We start from the raw sequence: 23,159 nt of genomic DNA on the forward strand, positions 1-23,159 counted from the left end.
GAGAAACTGACTGATCAATGACAGATACGAGGGGCTACTGTGCAAATGCTAACAGGAGCTCATTTGCTTTTAAAAATGTATTTATTCTGGTCTATTTTTATCACAGATTATATTTCTTTCGTGTGCTAACGGGCTCCGAGCCCCGCCAAGGTATTAATTAAAATCTAAATACTAAATACTAAATATTGATTGATACGTTATCAGGGCATAGCAGTTGGTCCGCAGGCTATTGATCCAGCCTGTGATTTATTATCATATTTAAGAAAAATCATTTTGCGTGATTACACGAGGTAATGGATTTTTAGCAAGGATGTAATTCTCCCCCCCTTTTATTTTCGTATCGCGTTTGTTATGTGGAAGGTGGCGCAGACTTCTCAGTTGCATTCGGAGATCGCTGATATCCTAGGTACTGCACCCCCATCCCCCTCTCCCGAGCTTCCCTTTCAGCCCAGCCTGGCCTGCGAGAGACTAAAGCTTGTGTAAGAGAACGATCCCCCCGCTCTTGTCATTGGGAATAATGGGTATTGGGATTACCTCTTTAATCACAACAAAGATTAACAGATGGTATGAGAACAGTTATTAGCAAACATCTTGCACTCATCAAATCAATAAGATGATTTGTAATCAGGCTGTCGGTGCGAGTGAAAAGGGAGCCGGGGCCGTTCCCAGTGAAAGTTCCTGGCAATCAGAGGCTACTGTGTAGCAATTACCTCTCCACAAAATAGGTGCTCTTCCTCCTCTGGCTGGCAGTCCTCCAAAACACACGCCAGACTGATAGCAACATAGGGCATTAACATGGCAAAACACAAAACACTGCATGGGTAACCTTGTATTTGATCAGGTGTTAGGTTGCTGCGCGATTTCATTTCACTTTGTGCCTTTTAATTTGGTGGATCTCGCCTTGTACTTGAAGAGGGAGAAAAAAAATCTAAATGTTTACACATGCTGTCTGTCACTACAAAAGACCGTATAGCTCATTAGCGGGTTGCCATAAATAAGTCAGCGTTGGGGACAAATAAGTGAATACTATAGAAACTATACAGAGAAGGGTTCCCTGTGCAAATATTTCTCCCTGGAGACAGAAAGAGAAAGACTGAGGGTTTGTTGACATAACGGTGCATCCAGAATGGTAAACTGAGGAATCTTCCCCACAAGATGCAACTCCTTTACAGCAGTAATGTTCTAACAGCACTTTGCTTTTTTTTTATGTCTCTGGGACGTGCGGGTGTTGAAGTCTGATATCACTGAGACAAACGCTGCGTCATATTTACTTCCAATTTATTCTACTTCTTAAGTTGAAAACAGTCTGTGAAACACATTCGTGCACAAATGCGCATCTATTTAGATACCAGTACTTAAAAGGAAAAAGTCAGGAATTGTTGGTTTTTTTTGCAAAAAGTGGCAACACGGGATCTCTTCAGCTTTACTTGGATGGATATCGTTTTGATTCTAAATGCTGCTTTTAATGCTTGCAGGCTGTTTGCAAGCAATGTCACCTTGTATGCATTTTTGTAGTGGGAACAGCTGAAACAAACTGATGCAACACTGTGGACTGAATGAAGGCAGTCACTTTGGGAGTAAAATACAGAAACACACTTGTGAGAATGTCGAAAATCAGAGGCACAGTGTAAAAATGAGTGCGTTTAAGTTTTATCTCTCTCCACAAATTTGTAAAGATATTGACACACACACACACAAACTTCTAATCGCAAACTACTCATAATGACACAAAATCTCTCAGCGTCCCACACCGACACACACACACTCACAGACACATACCTCTGCACTGTAAGATAGCACAGATATGTGACAGGATTAAGCAAGGCAAATGGTGCCAAAACAATGGCAGTATGAAGTAACTGATGCTGTTTAAAAATTTAGATGCCTGTATTGAACAGACAATGTGGCACACACATCACTGGACCACAGATCCCTGCAGCCCAATGGTCTGGTTTCTGGCTGCTCACATGCATATGGATAATCTCTTTCTAAACAACCCCACAGTCGCATCACGACTGCTACACCGCTGCGCAGACACACTCGGTAGAAAAGCTCACGCTGCACTTGTAAACCTGAAATGGCTTTCAAGTTCAGTGGAAATCATTTTGCCACTATGATATGCGATAAAGCACAGGGAAGCATATTTGTATACTTAAATAGAAACTTACAATTGCACAGTAACTGCAGACAGACACACAGCCCCTCCCCTCGCCCACAGTCACTTGTCGAGTGGCTAATATCTTTCCAAGGTCAAACCTGACAAGGAATTCCAATGAGATTAAGTGTCATCAGTGCGGCTTTAGCCCTTTTCTGCTCATCGTTCTTGGAAATGGCATTAGAGCCACAGATGACCAAGGCCTTGGAGCAGTAAAACCTCTTCCCTTCCTGAGTGGTGGGCCTGGTTGATACAGGAGATATTTGACACAAGGCCTCCAATTCAAACATCAAAGTGCAATAATGTTCTCACGTGTATCTTTATCGAGGAAGCTTACACCAATATAAACCAATCTACGAGCACTGCAGTTTTATCACACGTCGACAGTGTTATTATTTCTGCATGCTGCAGAATTTTATTCAACTTTTTCTCATGTTAATTCTTAATTTTGAATTTTCAAAAGATCCATAGGTTACAGACTCTGAGTCTGTGACTCCTTTTTATTTCAGACCTTGTAAGAGCTGCAGTGGCAAGCCAGCGTCAGTGTTTTTGGCATTCATTTAGGTGTTTTGGGGGCTATAAAGCAATAACAGAAATGTTGCTGCACTCTATATGCAGCAAATGTGCTTTCACACTTAATTTGTTCTGATGACTTGCATGCATATCTCCACACTTTTTCATTCACATGAGGAAGTGGCTCAGTCCAGGAGATAATCCCAGCGTGTTTGTTTGTACACACTTCGAGCAAAGCGACAGCTTATGCCAGTGTGTCAAACAGCATTTTCACATCAAATTTGACACATAGTCCTTTGGCGGCAGCAATGAGCATTTTGTCATCTCCTCTCAAGTGCCAACTCGACGTCCAATTGCGGCCCAGCTACTAATTTAATTACAGTAGCAGAAGAAATGGGCTGATTCAATTCATTTCAATTAAACCTGATGGGACCAGTCAAATCAAATTTTACTCATCTCAGGTACAAGCTGCCTGTCACATTTGATCTCAGCTTGGCTCAAATGAAGCACGATGAGCAGGTCCTGATGATAACTGGAAATATATGGTTGGGTTCTATCAAGCAGACTCATGTGCCGCCTGATCTCTGATTGTGCGATCAGTGTGAGAGCACAACACTCAATTTTCAGAGCAGGATCACAGACAGTTACCACTTAGTTAGAGTCCCAGCTACAACAGCCATTACTTATGCATGATGTCCACAATTATGTATCAAATCGTGTGCAAGTATGTGTGCGTTTAGATATCCAACTAAAAGATGTGTAGCACATAGCAAAAACTATGCAGTGTCTGCTAAAGCTGCACATGAAGTGACTTTCTCTGAACCCCCCCTCAACAAAACTTAATTAAAAAAGAACATACAAACAGTTCTGCATGCCGCAATAAACTTTAGAACACAACTTGTGCTCCTATTTTTTTCATTTTAAAATAATTAAATTTTAAATGCAAATTTCGAAGTATTAAGACACACAGTAGTATAAGGATAAAGGCTGGTGGGGGATAACAATGTGTTTACTTTATACATTTACAAGTATATATGCAGAAATTAGCTCTAGGACACAAGATTATTAAAACCTCTATAGTGACCATGCTCCAATAATTACAATCATCATAATGATTCTGTATATGTGTAGTATTATTATACTTCAAATACGCTAAATTCTACTATTAATAATGCATTTGCCAAAACGTAATAATTGTATTTATTAGCTCTAAGACTGGGAAAAAAATCATTGCTAAATTGTAAATTATTCGTGGACTAATTACAAGGAATAAAGTACATGTTTAGCAACAGACAGAATGTAAGTATAGATTGCTTCAAAAGCGTACGCAGACAATGAAACAACATAAATATTGTTTGGGTTTGCCTTCAGAGACGCTGTAATTGGGCTCATTCAGTGGCAGAAAAAGTTCCATCTCATCTCTGATTGGTGCAGATGAAGCCCTGGGATTATGCCATAGGCTGCTATAGGCTGCTACAGTAGCCTGCGGTGTGTGTAAATGCGTCTTGGCACCAGTTGCGGCGGCGCAAAGACGTCTGATTGGACACCGACGCAACGCACGCATATTTTTTTTTTTCATACTGCGCCACTTTAGCGGTCTAATCACATGCTTTACAACCTGAGCCACACATATAAAAATTCAATTTCTTAGATCCTTCTATTTAAAGATATGTAACGGATAACTGTAAAGCTATTATTATACAGTGATGCACAGCGGCCAAAGCGAAGCAGTAAATTCAAACTCTGGGAGTCTTTTTTTTTTTTTTTTTTTTTACCTCTCTGGTGTCTTCTTCACGCTCCGGCCTCCCTCCACGATATCCGCAGTGAAAGGCAGACAGGCTCACAGCGGACTGCGGGGTGTAAGAATAGAGGAGAGGAGTTGTTACCGAAGTCTGCCTGTGCACTTTGTGATGCAGCGAGGGCCAGCGTGGAAGCCCAAGCAGCCCTTTTCTCACCTTGCGACACAGATCCAGAGGGGGTGAAACGGGTAAAAACGGTTGTTTGGGTGATTACACGTTTCTGCTCTCCCTCCTCTCCCACCCTCCTCCGCCACCATGCCCCCCTCCTCCTCCTCCTCCTCCTCTTCCACCAGCAGCACCAGCAGCACTCTCACTCCTCTCTCGGAGAATAGAGAGAGTGGCCCCCGTTGTAATAGCCTCGGTGGGGCTCCAGCTCTGCAGCGAAGCAGCCTCTAAGGTTAAAGGATACCTCTGGCATCCGCAGTGCCATGAAACAAAAAAGTGCTTTTTTTTTTTAAAAAAAAAAACGTATTTATGTATTTATTTGCTCGTCCAACGCAGTAAATTGGAGAACAGTAATATTTGACTTGGTAATTTATTTATTTTTGAAGTCAGATCAAACTATATAAAATCACAGGGGCTCTTAGGGTTACGTAAAGCTTAGTGGAAATCAAACTTTTCAAGCGACGTGAATTCCAAAGCTGTTCGGCAGCCCGGTCTGGACACCCCCTCTCTTTCCCTCTCTCTCTATAAGTGTGTGCCGTGTGTGTATGTGTAGTCTATACCGGATTAAATGGCACCGCGTCTTAAATGGCACCTTGCCTCGTTTCCCCTCTCCTTTCATCATCAGCAAAATAAAGATTAGGCCTACAGAGGAGATTGTAACGGCTCGCCTTTAGACGCGCGGGGGATCTTCATTCCTCCGCCTTTGTGATGATATTGATGATGATGATGGCCAAGTGGACAGTTTGATTTTTGTGTGGCGAGCTAGTTATAAAGAATCAATATTATATCAAGGGGGTAACTTTGGTGATAAAGGACTTCAGCCACTCTGGCTATTCATCATAAGTCTGTAGCAAGCAGATAGGTCAAAAGAAATTATATTGCTCTAAAGAGTGTGTCTCCTTATCTCTCAGTACCAGGGGAGTGGAGGACACGCCGATCGATACAGTAGCTGCCGTATACTCCTTGCAATTATCAATAGCTGATTTTGTCTTCCTGGGGCTGCATCTATTAATACCAGATAATAACAGCCTTTTGGACATAACTTCAAAGGGGATGATGGAAAGAGATGGAGAGGAAGAAGAAAAGGGGGGGGCACCGAAAGTTTGCTCACAGGACGACCTTGTTGTCAACAGATTTGTCTCTCATATGAGGTGGACGCGGGGGAATAGACAAGTCAAACAGACAAGAGGGAGGGCGAGGGAGGGGGGAGAGCGGGGAAGCTCTAACTGAGCTCACCCATGAACTGAAAAAAGCTGAAGATCTATCATTACAGTAAAAAGGTTTCTAATTTAGTCAGGAATTGGCAGCATTTGTGCGCCTGAAGTCGGAAACAAGCGCGATTATGATGTGCCCATTTTCCACATCCACTTTTAACGATGCAATATGAAAATGCATTTTCCTTAAGTTAGCAATACGGAAATAAACATGAAACCGTTACTTCTGTTAAATAAATAAAACGCAGTGTTCGCATGGCACTCAAGCACGAGCTTATTTGGTTCCTTTCTCCCCACCGTGCATGCGTACATTTTAGTGCAAAATTATAATTAATTTCTGTATTTATTTTAACTGTGTGTTGAGGGAAAGAGGTTTTAATTATATGCTGTATGATGTGTACTCTGACACACTTTACTTATTCATATTATTATTATTATTATTGTGTTGTTTTGCAATAATTCCCCAATATTAGTGTCGGTACATAAATCAAAAAGCAGCCCACATGTTCAAAAACCGCCACCGTGCGTAAAATGTCCACATTCCAGAATCAAAGTTAGAATAAAGCCGGGGTGTTGTGATTGAAAGCCTACCGTGTAATCAGAAAATCGCCGATGTCACGAAATAAAAATACTCTGCCGCATTAATATGATGACCCAGCCTTCTGGCGGATACGGGCGGTGACGGGTGAGATATTATATGATGGGAGGTCAAATCTGGGTGTTCACACAGAAGTCTGAGGACGATCCATTGAACAGTAACGTGGTGGTACATCCTAGTGGTGGCTGAAAGCAATGGGCTGAACCCCTGCTTGGGGGTTGACTCTCACACACAGCGCAGTCCCCCACACACAGAGCCATGCCCAACAGCGACAGACCGACCGACGCTGCTAGAGGGCTGCCAGAAGATAACTTCAAAGTTGGTTTCGATATGAGCCCGAGAGCCGAGCGAAGGAAAGACATCGAGTAAAGCTTTAGTTTTTTTTCTTTTTGTTTGTTTGTTTTGGTTTGGATTTTTTCGGAAATCAAGTGGTGCTTAGGGCTTTTTTGATCAGCAAATATCCAGAAAAGACGCTTTTGGAGAGCGCACCGAGCCGAGGGCGCATACACGGCGAGAGGAGGTACACGGGAGGAACTTCGTCGCGGTCAGACACGCACCGAAGCGACTTCTCTTTGTCGGACACACGAGTGTTTGATCACACAGACGTTCTTGTTGTTACTGAGAGGAGCACTGTTGCTAATCTTGGCGCCGCTCTCTCGGAAGACGCGCGTCAAAGTTTGGAGAGCGGAGCTGCGCCTTTAGAAAAGCAAAAGCTGGTGGCAGTTTATCGCTCTATTGCAAAGAACTTAACTCGTCCCGTCCACTTCTCCTTGCTGCCGGTGCCCGTGTAGCAACTCAAACAGCGGCTGCTTCACTGGGAAGATGTCCACCGACAGAAATCTGACACATCTCGACTTTAGACGTCGCTTCCTTTGAGTCCGATTCAAGGAGTTGCGTGTTCACCTCGCCACACGCACAGAACAAGAAAAATAAATAAATAAAAGAAGTTAGAGAGAGAGGCGCTGCGAGAACTGAGCCAGTATCTCGGGACTGACTTAACGAGAAAACGTTTTCTGAAGTTTTGCGGTAAACGATGGATCGTTGAGGCCAGGGAGAGACACTTCGTCAAAGAAAAGAAAGAAAAAAGAAGAAAGCGCTGGTGAATCCTTAGCACTTGTGAGTCAGTGCGCTTACTCAAAGGAGTAGGGGGCAAAGGAGCCCGGCGTTCCCCTCGTTGGAGACCCCATGTGAACTGGGTATAACAAGAGATTTTGGTGTGTTGTGTTGTTTTGTGTTGTTGGGGAGGTGGAGGTTGGATAGTAAAGACAAAAGAGACGGATAAAGTCTGAGAGTGAAGCGGCTAATTGCTTAGTCCGTCCCTCATTACCATATCCAATGCGCGTCCATTGGCCTCCAGCCAATCCTCCCCACCTTCACACACTGCCATTAATCGCGAGGCATTATTCACTATCATAATTATTATACCGACATGCGCAATCCAACGCACAGCAACAGCAGCGGCAGCAGCAACACCGGCTAATTTCAGATTTATATTTTTTCTCTCCTCCTCTCTCTCTCCGCCACCAGACTGTTTGCGAACTTTTTGTGTGTTGATTCGCTCTTCGCTGATGTATCTGCAAAACGCAGACACATCTCGGAGCGCAAACGCAGCAGCATCGCCACCACTAAAGCCAGCAGCATGTCCCGACGCAAGCAAGCCAAACCGCAGCACCTCAAGTCGGACGAGGATCCCGCACTAGCCGGGGTGATTTCCGAGCACGGTGAGTGGATTTGATCAGCTGAAGTTCCTTTAGCCTGATCTGCTTTCAGAGCTTCCCCTCGCAGCTCTGCTCTTCAATTTACGTTTGTTTCTTTACTTTGTTTGACAAACGTTTTAACACATTCATTTGGATTATTATCATCATTATTATTATTATTTTGTTTTTTTGTAGTGGGGATACTGGATTTATTTCATAGGCATAGGCGGAATCATTTGCAATAAATCAAAAAACGATGCGAATATTAAGTCAAAAGTGTCACCTTAGTCGAAGAAGAAGTCTGACGATTTAGAAGTTTTGTGTCTGTTTTGTCCCCTCTCCCTCCCTCCCCCAAAAAACTGTTAAACCTGCATCATATGATCGTCTTTTGTCAGGCAGGTTAATTTTAATAATAGTTAAGAGTTTACATTTTGGTTACAGCGTCTACATTAGGTGCCGGAGGCCCATTTTAAAGGCCTGTCTAAAAAACAAAAATCTCGGAGCTCTGTACACTGCAAAATAGTGTATTTCAACACTTTTGCAGTTGGTTTCGGACGTGCACGCGCACGCGCCGAAATGCAAGCACAACTGTAACAAACACACGAAAGAAGTTGGAAAATTATTTGGCTTTTTTTTCTCCCAGAGGTTTAGAATTATTTATTCCGCAGATGTGAAAGCAATGGGTCGTAATAGTTTTTTTTTTTTTTTAAAAAAACACTTCATTTAAAAAGCCGTTTAATTTATACGTTTCTATTTTTTATTTTTTATCTTGTTTTTTTTTTTTTTTGTTTAGTTTTTTTTTTTTTTTGCATGTGTGTCTCTTGTCCCTGAGCGCCTGCGGAATCTGTTGCAGGTCGAAGACTTGTTTTGTTATGGAAATGCTTTTTGTTTACCCCCACCTCCCCACCCCACATAAATTTAGCACACTTGATTTGTTCCTTTTTGCGCACAGTATCGACAAGATCGGTTGACAAAGCTCGTCTTCGCCATGTGGGGGGGAAAAGGATTATTTGTCCTTTATACTGCGCTTTTGCGCAGCAACACTATCATTATAGGGCTAAAGTCAGGTCCGAAGGCAGATGAAGTGCTGCAGGAATAATATGACTGGATTTCTATAAAACAAAAAAACGTACAGAGCACAAGTCCCACATTATTTGGCAGATTATTATTGAAATTGTGGCAAATCTAACATTTAAAAAAATCATTTTATGTATTGGAAATATGAGGATAAGACAAAATATGTCAATTTACTGCAGCATATCTTAACAACAATACTGTAATTTACTTGAAAACTTAAAAAAAAAATCACAATTTGTCAATTTCATTTCTCTTATTTAAACTTAGAAAGCTGTGTGTGTGCGTGTTTATGTTTGTGTGTGTTTTGGGTATCAGTGAAGCTCAGAGCTCTCAACAAATCACTGCTATTATTTATACCTTTCTATCTTGGCCCATGTTGGTCAACACTCACACCCAGACGCAGACACCCACACATGCACACACACACTTACACGCGAACACGCACACACACATTTTCCAGGGTTTCTTTAGAATAGAAATGTGTGATGTAATCTCTGGGGAGAAGCTCTCTTTGCATGGGGAAATGCTGGTGTGAGGGGTGGGTGGGTGGGGGATCACACTGATGATTCCCGACTCTTTTGTTCAGTTTACTCTTTGGATCTCTCCTTTTTTTTTAAATATAATTTCTGACTAATTGACAAACACAGACACTTTTCCTGATTCGGTGTTTCAGATGACCCTGCTCAGATTCTGTACAGAGATAATCATCCATCAGGTTGCACTCCTGTAGGATTGTGGATTGAAAATCAAACTTGTTTTTGCTCCTGTCAAATCTCACGTTTGGATGATTTCGAGTTTAGGTTACAAATATTTGATTTGAAATGTTGATTGCAATTTATAAAACAGAAAACAGTCAGATCCACAGAGAGAGGGAAAAAAGAAGAGAGGAATTTAAAAAGAAAAAAATCTCTACACACTTATTCTGAATTTTATTCCACAGATTAACACACACCTCCTGGCATAATTAAAATACACACAGACTCAGACAGCGTTATCGGTAACATACTGTATGCTGTCAGTGCCATTGTGCTCGAGACTGGAAGTGTCCGTGGAATGTTCTTTCCTTGCTGAAGCAACTATACTGGCTCGCTTGTTTTCAGGAAAGACGTAGCAGTGAAACAATCTCAAGCCTTTGGCAGAGCACAGTGAGCCCATACATACTTAAATAAACCTAATAATACCATGCCTCAACCAACACTACCTTACATGATGAGCTACGAATGTCACCCTGTCAGTGTGTCGTTGCAGCATGATCGGATTCTCCGCTCTCTGTTGCTGTGTGGTGCAGCTTGCGACGAACACTATCGATTGTTGGCCTTGACATAACCACCGCGTATTAACGTCGATGGGATTCAAAAGTTCCAGTCGTCAGCCGCTGCTCGACTGAGACTTAAAATCCATTTTTGCTCAGTTTAGTGCTGAAGAGAACGTCAAGAAGAATGTGGTGTTCAAATTGTGCTCAGGGATCTTCACCATTTCTTACAAATAAGAAAACAAGGAAAGAATCAGCCAAATCGAACCCTGTGCCTGCAAAGCTTCAGCTTACACCTTCATTTTCCCTAAATATTCCCAATATTATTTTGTCTCCTTTGTATGTGGCATTTATGACTGCTGTCCCTCTGCAGCTTACTGAGTACTCTTTAATGTGCCGCATCCATGAAAACATGAAAAACTAAAATCAAGTGCCAACAAGCCCTTGTCTGGCATATCATGTCCCCTCAGGCTTTCCGGACACTTTCCTCCTGGGGGCATGGGAGGGTTTTTGTGTGTGTGCGTGAGTGTGTGTGTGTTTGTGTGTGTGTGTGTGCTAGGATGGGGAAAGGGAAGAGGAGGGGGTGGTCTGCTTGGAAGTGCTTTTATAAAGCTTGCTGTCTTAACCTTTGTGTAGCCCCGGGCAGCCAGATCCTGCCGCTAGATGTCAAGCTCCTTGTACAATTAGAACATGTGTGCCGTTGACCTTGGCAGCGCAGTTTCCTCGTGTCCTAGAAAGCGTTAGCAGCAGCAGGCTTTTCACCACGCCACCGCTTTCTCGGCATCCAGTGTCGTTCAAGGTGTGAATGTGCAGGGGAGCAATGGTGGCCAAACTCTGCGCTGTCACACGAAGATTTAGAAGAATTTTCAAAGGTAAATTTCCTCAGTTGTCAGTGGACATGCACAGCATCGTTCAAGCAAGAAAGGCAGATTTCTTTTTCTAAAATTATTACTCTGGAAAAACATGAGACACTTGAGGAACAGGTAACAACAAGGCTCAGGTCACAGTCGCAATTGTTTGAAGTCGAAATCTTCTCAGAGTTCATTCTGGGCTGAGCCCTTTTCCTTTCTTTTCGTCATAGCAGCAGAGGCACGGGCGTGTATGGTTATGAATCCAAAAAAATGTAATAAAGTGAGAAAATCCCTGCTGGTAGTGACAACATGGTTGTTACCACTTCCCCTGCAGCGGGGCTTTGTTTGCCTTTTGTTTTAATCCACTCTCACCATTGGGTGCAGGCCTGTGGACCACCCACATAGTTGTGCCAAAGATGTCTTCAAGAAGGCACTCAAATATGGCTGTGTCTTAATTACCACTCAGCACACGAACAAGTGAGATCCTGATTGAGAGGAAGGACTAGACGGGGAAGGGAAGAACTATTTAATGTTAGACAAGACAGCAGATTTGGAGGATTTAGGTAAAAAGCTAACATGTAGTCAGCAGAAGGGGTAAATTTCTCCTTTAAATGGTTTGGTTTCGATGGTTTGGTTTTGGCTTATTCAGATGATTTTAAACACCAGTTTGTCCAGAAAGTGGGGACGCGGAGGAGCAACGTGTGAGCGAAGATGTGCAGCTCTGCCTTCTGTGTAAAACAGGAAACATATAGCTTTGAGTTCAATTTGATTTAAACAAACCCCAAGCAAAGATTAATAAAAAATCTCCTTTGACGTTAGAGAACGAGAGCGCCTCGTCTCGGACTCTTTTTGTAAATCCGGAGGCAGAGAGGCATCTTGGCGAGTGTCATCTGGACAGAGTGTCGTCATTGAATACTGTATTGCAAATGCTTACACAAACAAATCGTTAATGTTTTGGCTGCTCCACATCTGCAGGCCATGACAAAGGCCTCTCTGTTGGGACAGATATGACTGTACCACTCTGCAGTAGGGCTGACCAGGCCGATGACACACACTCACAGCGCTGTGCTGAGGACGACTGAGCCTCTGCAAGTCCGAGGATGCACTGGGTCATTCGTGGATATGCTTCATGGGTACAGCAGGACAGCATAATTATTTAGATTTCCTTTTTTTATTGAATCTTGATTATTATTATTTTTTAAATCATGCAAACATGCAGTTAATCTTAACTTTGCTAGGACGCTTAACCAGTATGCTAAAGAGTCATTCTTTTAAACAAAAATGAACTAACTACAAATGTTCAGAATTTAAGTGACATTTGTCTTCTTCCGGTGCAGATTATGTCCCAGTTAGAACGAAGCAGAGTGCACGCTGTGTCTCAGTTAAAATGTCTCATCAAACAACTTAAAATAACTTGAAACGTCTTTATTTTTTATTTATTTATTTATTTTTTTGTACTCACGATTAGAGTTGCGGAAGTGTGTCAAAAAGTGTAATGGAAAAATTTAATCAGGCCACAAATTCCAACATTGTTGGACGCAGCAGGCCTCTTTTTTTTCTTTTTTTCCCCCCTCAACTTCCAGCTTGAGCAGGACCAACAGGGATGCATCTCTCTTTAAGGGTCCTAAGCTATCCTCACATTCTTGAGAAGAATGCATTTTAAGGGGGCAGAAGGAGGGGCCTTTTTTTAGGAAGAGCGCAATCACAGAGGCTGGTCACGATATACTGCTCTCACAGACTGCTGTTGGTGTAAATGACATGTAAGTTCTCGGGGTATGATGAAGACTTTTTAATTGCGCATTTAAATTACAATACCCTGCACTTACTGCGATTGAAATACCTCGACGTAGGGTAAATGCTCCCACTGTCATTGCTGTTTGTTTTCATTATGTGAATCTGGAAATTGTTAAGAATGGGAAAATTTGTAATTGGCCAAGGCTTCGGTGCTTCTCTCAATGCCCGGCTCTGTGACTTTCACAGAATCTGTGGTAAGCATGAATACCTCATCTGATATAATATGTCAGATTAGCAGTTTCAGTTGGCATGCCAGAGATTGCTGAGCAAGATAGCGGACACACAGATTCAATGTCTACAATCCCCCTATTGACTACCTTCAACTTAATATTCGTAAATGAAGACTCTTAAAGCAATGAAAAATGGATGGGATTTTTTTTCCGTCCCCTTCTTTTTCATACTATAGGAAAATCAATATTAGCCCCTTCCCCAACACAAACACATATAAAATCATATAGAAACACACACACGTATGCATGCATCCCTTTCCACTGTGTTGCATTGCAAACCCAAAGCAACCACAAAATGTCGCCTCTTAGCTCCACAGCACAAAAGCACTGTACAGGTTAAAGCAACACAGTTGTTTTAAGATTATGAGCTTTCCTAATGCTCGTTTGTTTGTTTGTTTGTTTGTTTTTTCCTCGGGAAGTATGACAATAATCTGCAATGCACGCAGCTGTAATTTGTGTTTCTATGATTAATGCTGACTAACTGTAGCATTAGTCAAAGTAAACCTGAAAACGGCAATTTCGTGTGTTTTCCTTGTTTTTTAGCGGCGTGCACATTTTTAAAGAGGCAGTGTATTTTATACAACTACACAGCGTTCAGATTTGAATTTTAAAAAAAGCATCGGACATAAGATTTTTTTTATTTTATAATAATAATTAGCGCTCTAAAGTTACTAAAGTTATCAGACAGGAAGGATTTTTTTTAATGGACAAAATGTAATTTATAAGAGTCTTTTCTTTTCTTTCCTTTTTTGTTTTTGTTTTTTTGAAAATAAGTCAATTTAGGAGCAGAGGCCTGTGTATGTGTAGAGGTGACTGGTACACTCTACTAATGGCAAAAAAAGCATGCTTTTGCAGGTCTACGTGTCGTAATTTTTTAGGTGTTTGTCCTCGTACATATGCACATAATCTGTGAATTCTCTTTGTCCGTCTTAGGAAACGTGTCAGTGTGTGTGTGTGTGTGTGTGTTTGTGTGTGTGCGCGAGAGCGAGAGGTCAGAGGCATACAAAGACCCCCACTTGTAATTGTATGAATGAATAAAAGAGATTGACAGTAATACCATTCTAATAACTAATCAGCTCAACACAATGCCTACTCATTTGTGTTGACCTTTCAACCCTCAATTATGGAAATGAGTTCTGCTGTCCGCTGCTGGGCTAAGGAGCTTTTTAGCCTGCCGTCACGTGTCGCTGACGTTTCCAGTCACTTGCTCCTTTTCACTTGTCAATTTCTGTTTTGTATTTGAGCTTAAATGACTAATTTGTTTTTCAATGGATTTTTTTTTAATACCGAGGTCTCAACGTACAATGTATGTCTTGGGATAAAACCATAAGAATTTTACATTTTCTTTTCCTTTAATTCCTTAATTGATTTTCTTTTTAACTGGCAGCACCCACGATTTAGTAAAATAATATCTTACTTTGTCAGCTCTAACCCCAATGAGGATGAGAGCACGGAGTCTGTCCAAAACTGTTCTGCTGATAATTAATTAAGTCACAGACACCAGACCACGATGGCGCATGGCCCCTTTGGCCACAAATTACAGGAGGAGTGATGAATTTCTTTCCTAATGAGTCACTGTAATTGGCAAAAATGCTTCATTTCTGCTTTGCTATGGTTTACTCCACTTTAACCTTTGAAGTTAGCACAAGCAATGTATGAATCTCGATTGCTCACTTGAAAAGCATAACGGGTCTTTTAATGATAAGGAAATGTGCACTATATGTTCCAAGGAATTTTCTGATTCTGATTTCTTTTTTTAAAATTTAGTGAACAAGCAGGTTTAGCCCACTGGGTGAGCTGCTTAGAGGAAAAAGGAAAATATACACAAGTGAAAGCAGCTAAATTCAGACATGCAACTTTTATGCTTTGGGATTTTTTTGTCATACACATACAGTAATAATTAACCCGAATTTAACTTTTTTCTTAGTTATTAACTACTTTTAAACAATATAGGATCACTGAAGAACATAACCTTGTTTTATAGCAGCCTTTGCATGAAGTAAATCTTTTTCTATTTCCAGCAATTGCCCATGAAATTGTCTTAACATTTTAAATGTGTATACACAGTGGTTTAATTTGTGGATAAATAGTTTACCAGGTATTCGCTGGTCGTCAAATGTAAACTGAACAGGAGACGACTACGAAATAAAGTACGTGCTAGATGTCTTGTGGTGACTGAGTGTGCTTCCTACTCAGACATTTTTATTTATGCAGACATCCCCGACAGAGAGACCCGCACGCTATAACTAAGGGGGGGGGGGGGGGGGGGGGGTTAATAAGAGGAGGCCATTTTTACATGGTTTATATCAGGTGTGAATTTGGTCCACGCTCGGAGCTCGCACGGGTCTGTTTGACTCTTGATGGTTGCATGTCAAAGAGGAAGTGGCTTCCTACAACTGTGATTAAACATGTGTAACTAATCAGTGACTTTGCTGCCATGGCACTAGCATGTAATTTGTTGAGTCTTATGTCAGAGAGCATGGCCAGTGGAGAGAGAGGAGTAACACACTGAGTGTTTGCTTAACTTAAAGGGAATGTTTTCTATTTGGAACATTTTGAAAAAGAATGAAATTGTGAAAACTTTTAAATTATAGTGATTTAAAGCGCACATTTTAAAAGGTCAAGATTTATGGGTTTTTTCTATTTGTAGATAGTGTACAAAAAAAAGTTGAAAGTCAACAGATATCATTACTTACATATGATAATGCATTTTTGTGACAATGTGGCAAAAGTTCAGTATAGTTATTTGCTTAGATTCAGGGCTCTAGCATTACCTTTGCGATGCTAAATGGAAAGCCAGGCATTTGAAATTCAAGTGGAAATGACTGAGCTTGATAGCAGAGGGGAATCCTAATAGGGCCATCAAAGGTCCTGATTTGTACCCAACAGATGAGGCAGCTGTGAATTGTATGAAATATTGGAAATCAATATGTTCTATGGAATTTCATTAAGTGGCAGTATCCACAACTGATAGGCCCTCATAATTTGATGGATTGCACAAAGAAAATTATTACCTGGCCCTATGGAGAGTGTGTGAATGCACAAATCTGGGTCTTGAGAATTGGTGAACTAGGGCAATTTGTTCAGAGTGAAAAAAAAGAATATTGATTTTGGTTATGTTAAAAGAGAGAAAAAAAATCAAAGGTTAAATCTTTGCAGCACTGCACTGGAAAATATGTGTGGATTCTTTATTGATTATTTATTCATTAATTCTTCTTTCTTCCCTCCCTCCTCCCTTTGGTTTCTTTTTGTCCCTTTTCACTCCTCTGACCCCCCTCCCATTGCTTTTTGTAGCCCGAGGTGATGTGCTGGATGATGCCGACAGCGGGAATGAGAGCCGCAGTGGCAGTGAGGAGACCCATGTATGTGAGAAGTGTTGTGCTGAGTTCTTCAAATGGTCAGACTTCTGTGAACATTTAAAGAGCTGCACTAAGAACCCCCTGGTGCTTATAGTGAATGACAATGAGGACACACCTAACCCCTCACAGGAGTACCCTACAGAGCCCTCCCCTGTACCCAGCTGCCCTAGTGAGCAGGCTGACAGTGAGGACCCCAGGGAGGGGAGCCACAGCCCTGCTGGTGAGGGGGATGACATCCCAGAGACAGCAACCTTAAATGGGGTCAGTGTCCTGGAAAAGGAGGACGAGCAGATGGAGCTGGAGCTTTCTCCCGAAAAAAATGTGGATCCTGAAGAAAGAGATGTGACATCCCCTGAGCCAGATGGCTCCCTACCTCAGCTCAATGATGTCGTTCCCTCTGCTGTTACCAGTTACGCCATGCCAAGCACCAATGTTACCTTAGAGACTCTTCATGGCACCCGTGTTGCAGTTGCCCAGTTTTCACAGAGTGTAAGGGCAGCAGCGGGCAGTGGGGTTTCCACCATGGCTATTCCCATGATCTTGGACCAGCTGATGGCCCTCCAACAGCAGCAAATTCATCAGCTGCAGCTAATAGAACAAATTCGCAGTCAAGTGGCTCTCATGAACAGACAGTCTGCCCCACAGCCTGCTCTTAACCACCATCACAGCAACGCTACTGGAAGCCAGGGGCCCGTCTCCTCCTGTGTCCCTCCTGTTGCAAGTCAGCTTCAGCTACATAATTTTATCACTCCCCCAGTCCATCAGCTGCCTGTTAGACTGCCGGCCACTCTCAATGGTCAAGGACCTTCACCTCTGACCTCAACAATAGAAGGGCCTCTCTCTCAAACACCACAAAGCAGCAGTCAGCAATCTAACTCTTCAGCTCCGATCACATCCTCAACTAACTCAGCTTTTCCTCCACCAAGTGGTACTGGATTGTCATCTCTACTTCCCCCCTGCTCATCCTCTGTCACAAACAACAGCATTAGCACTAGTAGTAGTATAACAGGAGGCAGTGGCATTAGCAGCAGCTCAACTCTTTCCAGGAACTCTAGCACCCCTCCTTCCCTCACTCACAGCACCCTCCTGAGCTCTTCTTCCAGTCTACCGCTGATACCTCACAGCTCTTCGAGCAGTGTTATCTTCCCTAATCCACTGGCCAGTATAGCAGCCACAGCCAATGCACTCGATCCTCTCTCTGCTCTAATGAAGCACCGCAAGGGGAAGCCCCCAAATGTGTCTGTATTTGACACTAAGCCCAGCTCTGAGGACCCCTTCTTCAAGCATAAGTGTCGGTTCTGTGCCAAGGTGTTTGGCAGTGACAGTGCCCTACAGATCCACCTGCGTTCCCACACTGGAGAAAGGCCCTACAAATGCAACATATGTGGCAACCGCTTCTCCACCAAGGGGAATCTGAAAGTCCACTTCCAGAGGCACAAAGAGAAATACCCACATATACAGATGAACCCCTACCCTGTGCCAGAGTACCTGGACAATGTTCCCACAAGCTCAGGCATCCCATATGGCATGTCATTGCCCCCAGAAAAACCTGTTACCACATGGCTAGACAGTAAGCCAGTTCTTCCCACAGTTCCCACCTCTGTCGGACTCCAGCTGCCTCCAACATTACCGAGTATGATGGGAGGATTTGGTGAGTCTCCAAGCCTCACTCCGCTCAACAGGTCTCCTCAGAGGCCATCCCCACCCTCAAGTGACTGTGCATCTTTGTCCCCAAATATCATCACTGACTCATGCATGACCACTACTTCACCATCCCCAAAACCAAGCCTAGGGTGTGAGGCACCTCCTTTACTGAAACCCGAAGGCATTCTTTTGCCCGCAAGCTGCTCTACTAGACCGGGAGAGAACACGACTAGCACAACGACCATAACTCAAGTGCTTCTTTCCACTACTGTCACCTCCACATCATCGTCCAGCAGTGGACAGGTCTCTGAACCCATCTGTAGCCCCAACTCGGCCTCTAATTCTGTCTCCCATCCTGTCCTTCCCATGCTCTCAGACCATTTTAAGGCCAAGTTTCCCTTTGGAGGCCTCTTAGACTCTATGCAAACATCAGAGACATCCAAGTTGCAGCAGCTTGTTGAGAATATTGACAAGAAGATGACTGACCCCAACCAGTGTGTTATCTGTCACCGTGTTCTGAGTTGCCAGAGTGCTCTGAAGATGCACTATCGCATCCACACTGGTGAAAGGCCTTTTAAATGTAAGATATGTGGGCGGGCATTTACAACCAAGGGAAATCTGAAAACACACTTTGGTGTCCACAGGTCCAAACCTCCACTTCGGGTTCAGCACTCTTGTCCTATATGTCAAAAGAAATTCACCAATGCAGTTGTACTACAGCAGCACATCCGTATGCACATGGGCGGGCAAATTCCCAACACACCCATCCCCGAAAGCCTGCAAGAAATGGATACTGACCCCTCCTTTGATGAGAAGAGCTTAGATGCCATGAGCAATTATGATGATGACCTTCTGGATGAAATGGAGCAGGCCATAGATGATGAAGCTGATTTAAAAGAGGGAGATATGGACTCATCCAAACCTTTTTCACCTGGGAGCTCTCCACCAACTTCTGTAATCTCCAGCATTGCTGCAATGGAGAACCAGATGAAGATGATTGACTCTACCGTCAACATGACTCGTACATTTGGTCTGAAGCCTTTGCAGAATGGCAGTAGCTTTGGAGGGGAGACTGACTGCTTTACCACTGATTCTCTGTCTGCAGTTGGGGATGCTGAGGGTCAAAGCTTGGGGAGCCCCGCTTTGTCTGAGTCCTCTGGCTCTATCCAGCATTTGTCCCCAGCCCACAGTCATTCTGAGAGCCAGCGATCCAAATCCCCTGCTGCACTCAACAATAATAACATCAGCAGTGCCATGACAGCAGAGGAGGTCCAAGACAACAATACAGCTGGCCTGGCAACAGTAAAGTCGGAAAAATCCGAGACGCCATCTCCGCTTCCTGCAACTGAAGGCACTGGGGCCCTTGACCTGACTGCCACTCAGCCAGGCAGGCACTTTATCAAAGAGGAGAGCCACTTCAACGTGCTGTTTCTAAACAGAGATCGAGGTGTGTATGTGCAAAAACACAAATCTAAAGTGAATTCATTATCTGGGCACATTTGGGAGTTCATAATAATGAATTAATAACAACATCTCAATAGCATAATAATTTAAAGATGAAAAATTGTTGACAGTAAGAGAATGAAAAAATAGAAAAGAGTTGTTTATGAATAATAAGGACCTTGACCAAATAACTATAAGATTTCAGCAGGGACTTTTTAGATTTTCAAGTCAAATTCTGACCGTTCAAAAGCTTTTGGTGTTTTACTAATAGAATATAAATCGAATTGTTCTGTTTTTTTACTTTTGTTTGTTCAGGGCTGAGCACTCCCAATTTGGCCAGCACTGCATCAAACATGATTAAAATGGAAATGAACGGCCATGGGAAGTCAATGTCTCTGAGCGACAACCCTCACCTGCCCGTGGGCATTCAGGTTCCAGCTGCAGCGCCCCCAACCACCATGAGCCCTAGCATCAACCCCATGTTGGCTCCCCCGCCTCCACGACGCACTCCTAAGCAGCACAACTGCCAGTCGTGTGGGAAAAATTTTTCCTCAGCCAGTGCTCTGCAAATCCATGAGCGTACACACACTGGGGAGAAACCTTTCGCCTGCTCTATTTGTGGAAGGGCTTTCACCACAAAGGGCAATCTCAAGGTATGACCCAGCTTAAAGTACATTGCATCAGTTGAGTTTTACATAGGTTCAAAGCTCTGTAATATTTACAGATTTTGCCAACAAACAGTTTTTTGCTCTTGAAAAGTACTACATTAATACATTTTATTTGCTTAAAATTATGTATCAATTAAAAAAAAGAAAAAAGAAGCACAAAACAGAGAGCCTTCCAAAAATGTGGCCTTATATGTTTTTACATTTAGTTTTCCTTTCCAGCACATCCCACACAATTTCTATTTCAAGTATTTTCCATTTACAATTACAGAGTCATTATTTTTTTCATTTGTTTGTCATTTTGTCGATAATTTTAGGTTCACATGGGAACGCACATGTGGAACAATGCCCCAGCCCGAAGGGGTCGACGACTGTCTGTGGAGAATCCCATGGCCCTGCTGGGTGGGGACGCCATGAAGTTCAGCGAGATGTTTCAGAAAGATCTTGCTGCTCGGGCCATGAACGTTGACCCGGGCTTTTGGAACCAGTACGCAGCCGCCATCACCAATGGCCTGGCCATGAAGAACAATGAAATCTCTGTGATCCAGAATGGAGGCATCCCCCAGCTGCCCGTCAGCCTTGGTGGCGCAGGAATCACTTCATTGGGAGCAATGCCTGGAGGGATGGACCGCGTTCACACAGGCAGCAGCCCTCCCATGACGGGTATGGAAAAGACTGGTCTGGATGTCACAGCTAACCGTCCCTTCTCCAGATTTATGGAGGAGAACAAAGAAATTGGGATCAATTAAAGAGACTTTTCTGTATAATTCCAGGTAGGCAAAGACTACAAGGCTGTTTATGAGGAAAGAAACTGCTGATCCAGTCTGAACTCATGCGTACTATATTATGTACAGATTAAATATTTTTTGTTTGTTTTTGGAAACATAGTATTTAGTATTGATTAGAGGTTTTTGCCTTTCACCCATTCCCTGCTCACTTGATATTTCGCCTATACGAAGAATACTTTGTCTCTTGTTTGAGAATATGTCGTCTTGCAAGATTTGCATGGTACTTATTGGTTTTTATCAGTACGTTTGACTGCTTTTATGAATTCCTTTGAAAACCAGGATCCTGCCTCAGTTATGATTAGCAAGCATCTTATCTGGACAGGACTAAAACACAAAAAGGACAGAGTTTTAGCTCAAAGTCAGTCTGAACAATGTCTGCCAACCTCGTTTATGGTTGCTATTTTAAATATAAAGGGCCATGGATAGACTGAAGAAAAGACTGAAGTATAACGTTCTGTGTTCGCCTGATTTTTTTTTTTCATGATCTAGAAAACTTGAAAAAAATAATGTTTGAACTATTTTAATCTTTACATTTAGTCTCCCAGCATTGTCTTATATTATTGTCGTGTGTCTTTAGTATTTATGATATTGACAAAAAAAAGCGGGTATACAAAAATATATTTAATGGCCCAAGCATTTTATTGATCTTTTTTTCTAAACTGCAGGCTTCACTCATGAAAATCTCTTTCAATGAAGACAATATGTCATTTGAGTTGAACAACAGAGAAAAACAGTAGGTTTTATTTGGATATCGGTTGAGACTATGATTATCTCATTACACAGTGAAGAAGCTAGAGATATCCGAAGCTGCTATGACCACAACCCTGCTTTTAACCTTTGTAAAAAAGAAAAAAAAGTGACCCTTTTGAATAAATATCTATGTATAGAAATAAAGACAAATCTGAAACAGGTATGCATATTTTGTATCACTTAAAAAAATAGACATCATGAGTTGAGAGTATTTGTCATGTTTGTGAATGCACTTTTTAAAAACAAGACGTTTTGTCTGTGAGTTACCGTTAACCTTTTGACTGAGCTATCTATCACGTGCTGTTTTCATTGTTTTCAGCATACCACTCCTACAATTGGCAGAGTCAGTTCTCTGTCATTGCATCTGTGCTACTCGTCAGAGTACAAACTCATCACTCAATCAACCTTCTTAAATAAAATAAAACGAAAACAGGTGTGTGTGTTGCAGTGGTCTCCTTATCTTTAATACGCTTTCTCCTTCTCTTTGTTTTTTTTTTTGTTTTTTAGTCATCCTAATTATTACCATTGAAATTTGGTCTTGCAGTGTGAGCCACCATGTGAGTGTGGAAAACAGCTTTTAAATCCATTGCTATTTAAACATCTGCAAAAACAACAACTTTGCTTTTGAAATTCCACCACACATATAGCAGATATGTTAGTAAGAAATTGCTTATTATCTTATCTGCCAAAACAAACTGGTGCTTTTTGGATGAGCCTAAAATGATTTTCAGCAAAGATATGTTTCCTCTTTTGGGTCATAAAAAATGGGTGGAAACAAGGAATCATTTCCAGATGCTTTATAATGGTCTGGGAAGCGTTTTCTTCAAAGAGGCTCTTCAAGAAAAAAATTCATTCATTAATATTTTGTTTATGTTTTTACTTAGCAATGAGCTTTTCAATTTACAAGAAAAAATATTACTGAATTGTCTGCATAATTTTACTTATTTTACTTATGTGTGTGTATGTGTGTGCTCTTCTGTCCACACACACGCATGCGGCTGCTGGAGATCCACTATTCTGCACGTGCAGAAAAAGGCACATTTATAATTATTTATAAATAAAAAAAGGAAAAAAGATGCAGCAATTTGTAATAATGCACACAATTTTAAAATGATCTCATTGTCTGTAATGCAAAGAGAAGGTTGTTAAAGCTGCAATCCTTGTT

General features: G+C 42.1%; 1 protein-coding gene and 1 long non-coding RNA gene across 3 annotated transcripts in view; one reads left to right on the forward strand and one right to left on the reverse strand.

Moving 5' to 3' along the window:
* The window catches only part of LOC113031571 (uncharacterized), a 64,899-nt gene extending 60,214 nt beyond the window's left edge, over window positions 1-4,685 (reverse strand). Inside the window, exons 1-2 of the long non-coding RNA XR_003273749.1 lie at window positions 4,624-4,685; window positions 4,444-4,518 (exon numbers count right to left, since the gene is read on the reverse strand). This is a non-coding gene — a long non-coding RNA (uncharacterized LOC113031571). The remainder of the gene's footprint in view (window positions 1-4,443; window positions 4,519-4,623) is intronic.
* sall3a (spalt-like transcription factor 3a) lies at window positions 4,593-22,428 on the forward strand. 2 transcript variants are annotated; one of them, XM_026183755.1, is made up of 5 exons: window positions 4,593-4,655; window positions 7,972-8,165; window positions 16,640-19,795; window positions 20,107-20,444; window positions 20,774-22,428. In XM_026183755.1, exons 2-5 carry the CDS (start codon window positions 8,084-8,086, stop codon window positions 21,203-21,205), a joined length of 4,008 nt encoding a protein of 1,335 aa, XP_026039540.1. In that variant the 5' UTR covers window positions 4,593-4,655; window positions 7,972-8,083; the 3' UTR covers window positions 21,206-22,428. The 2 variants fall into 2 exon arrangements, with proteins under 2 accessions (XP_026039540.1, XP_026039539.1); XM_026183754.1 differs by lacking the exon at window positions 4,593-4,655 and adding an exon at window positions 4,744-7,640.
* The last annotated feature ends 731 nt before the right edge of the window (window positions 22,429-23,159 follow it).

The sequence above is a fragment of the Astatotilapia calliptera genome, chromosome 11 (genome assembly GCF_900246225.1).
Source record: "Astatotilapia calliptera chromosome 11, fAstCal1.2, whole genome shotgun sequence".
Classification (NCBI taxonomy): domain Eukaryota; kingdom Metazoa; phylum Chordata; class Actinopteri; order Cichliformes; family Cichlidae; genus Astatotilapia; species Astatotilapia calliptera.

Coding starts and splice junctions, on each gene's coding strand:
- sall3a (XM_026183755.1), top strand. CDS start 8,084: ATGTCCCGACGCAAGCAAGCCAAACCGCAGCACCTCAAGTCGGACGAG. Junction 8,166..16,639: donor CGGGGTGATTTCCGAGCACG/GTGAGTGGATTT, acceptor TGCTTTTTGTAG/CCCGAGGTGATGTGCTGGAT. Junction 20,445..20,773: donor CCACAAAGGGCAATCTCAAG/GTATGACCCAGC, acceptor CGATAATTTTAG/GTTCACATGGGAACGCACAT.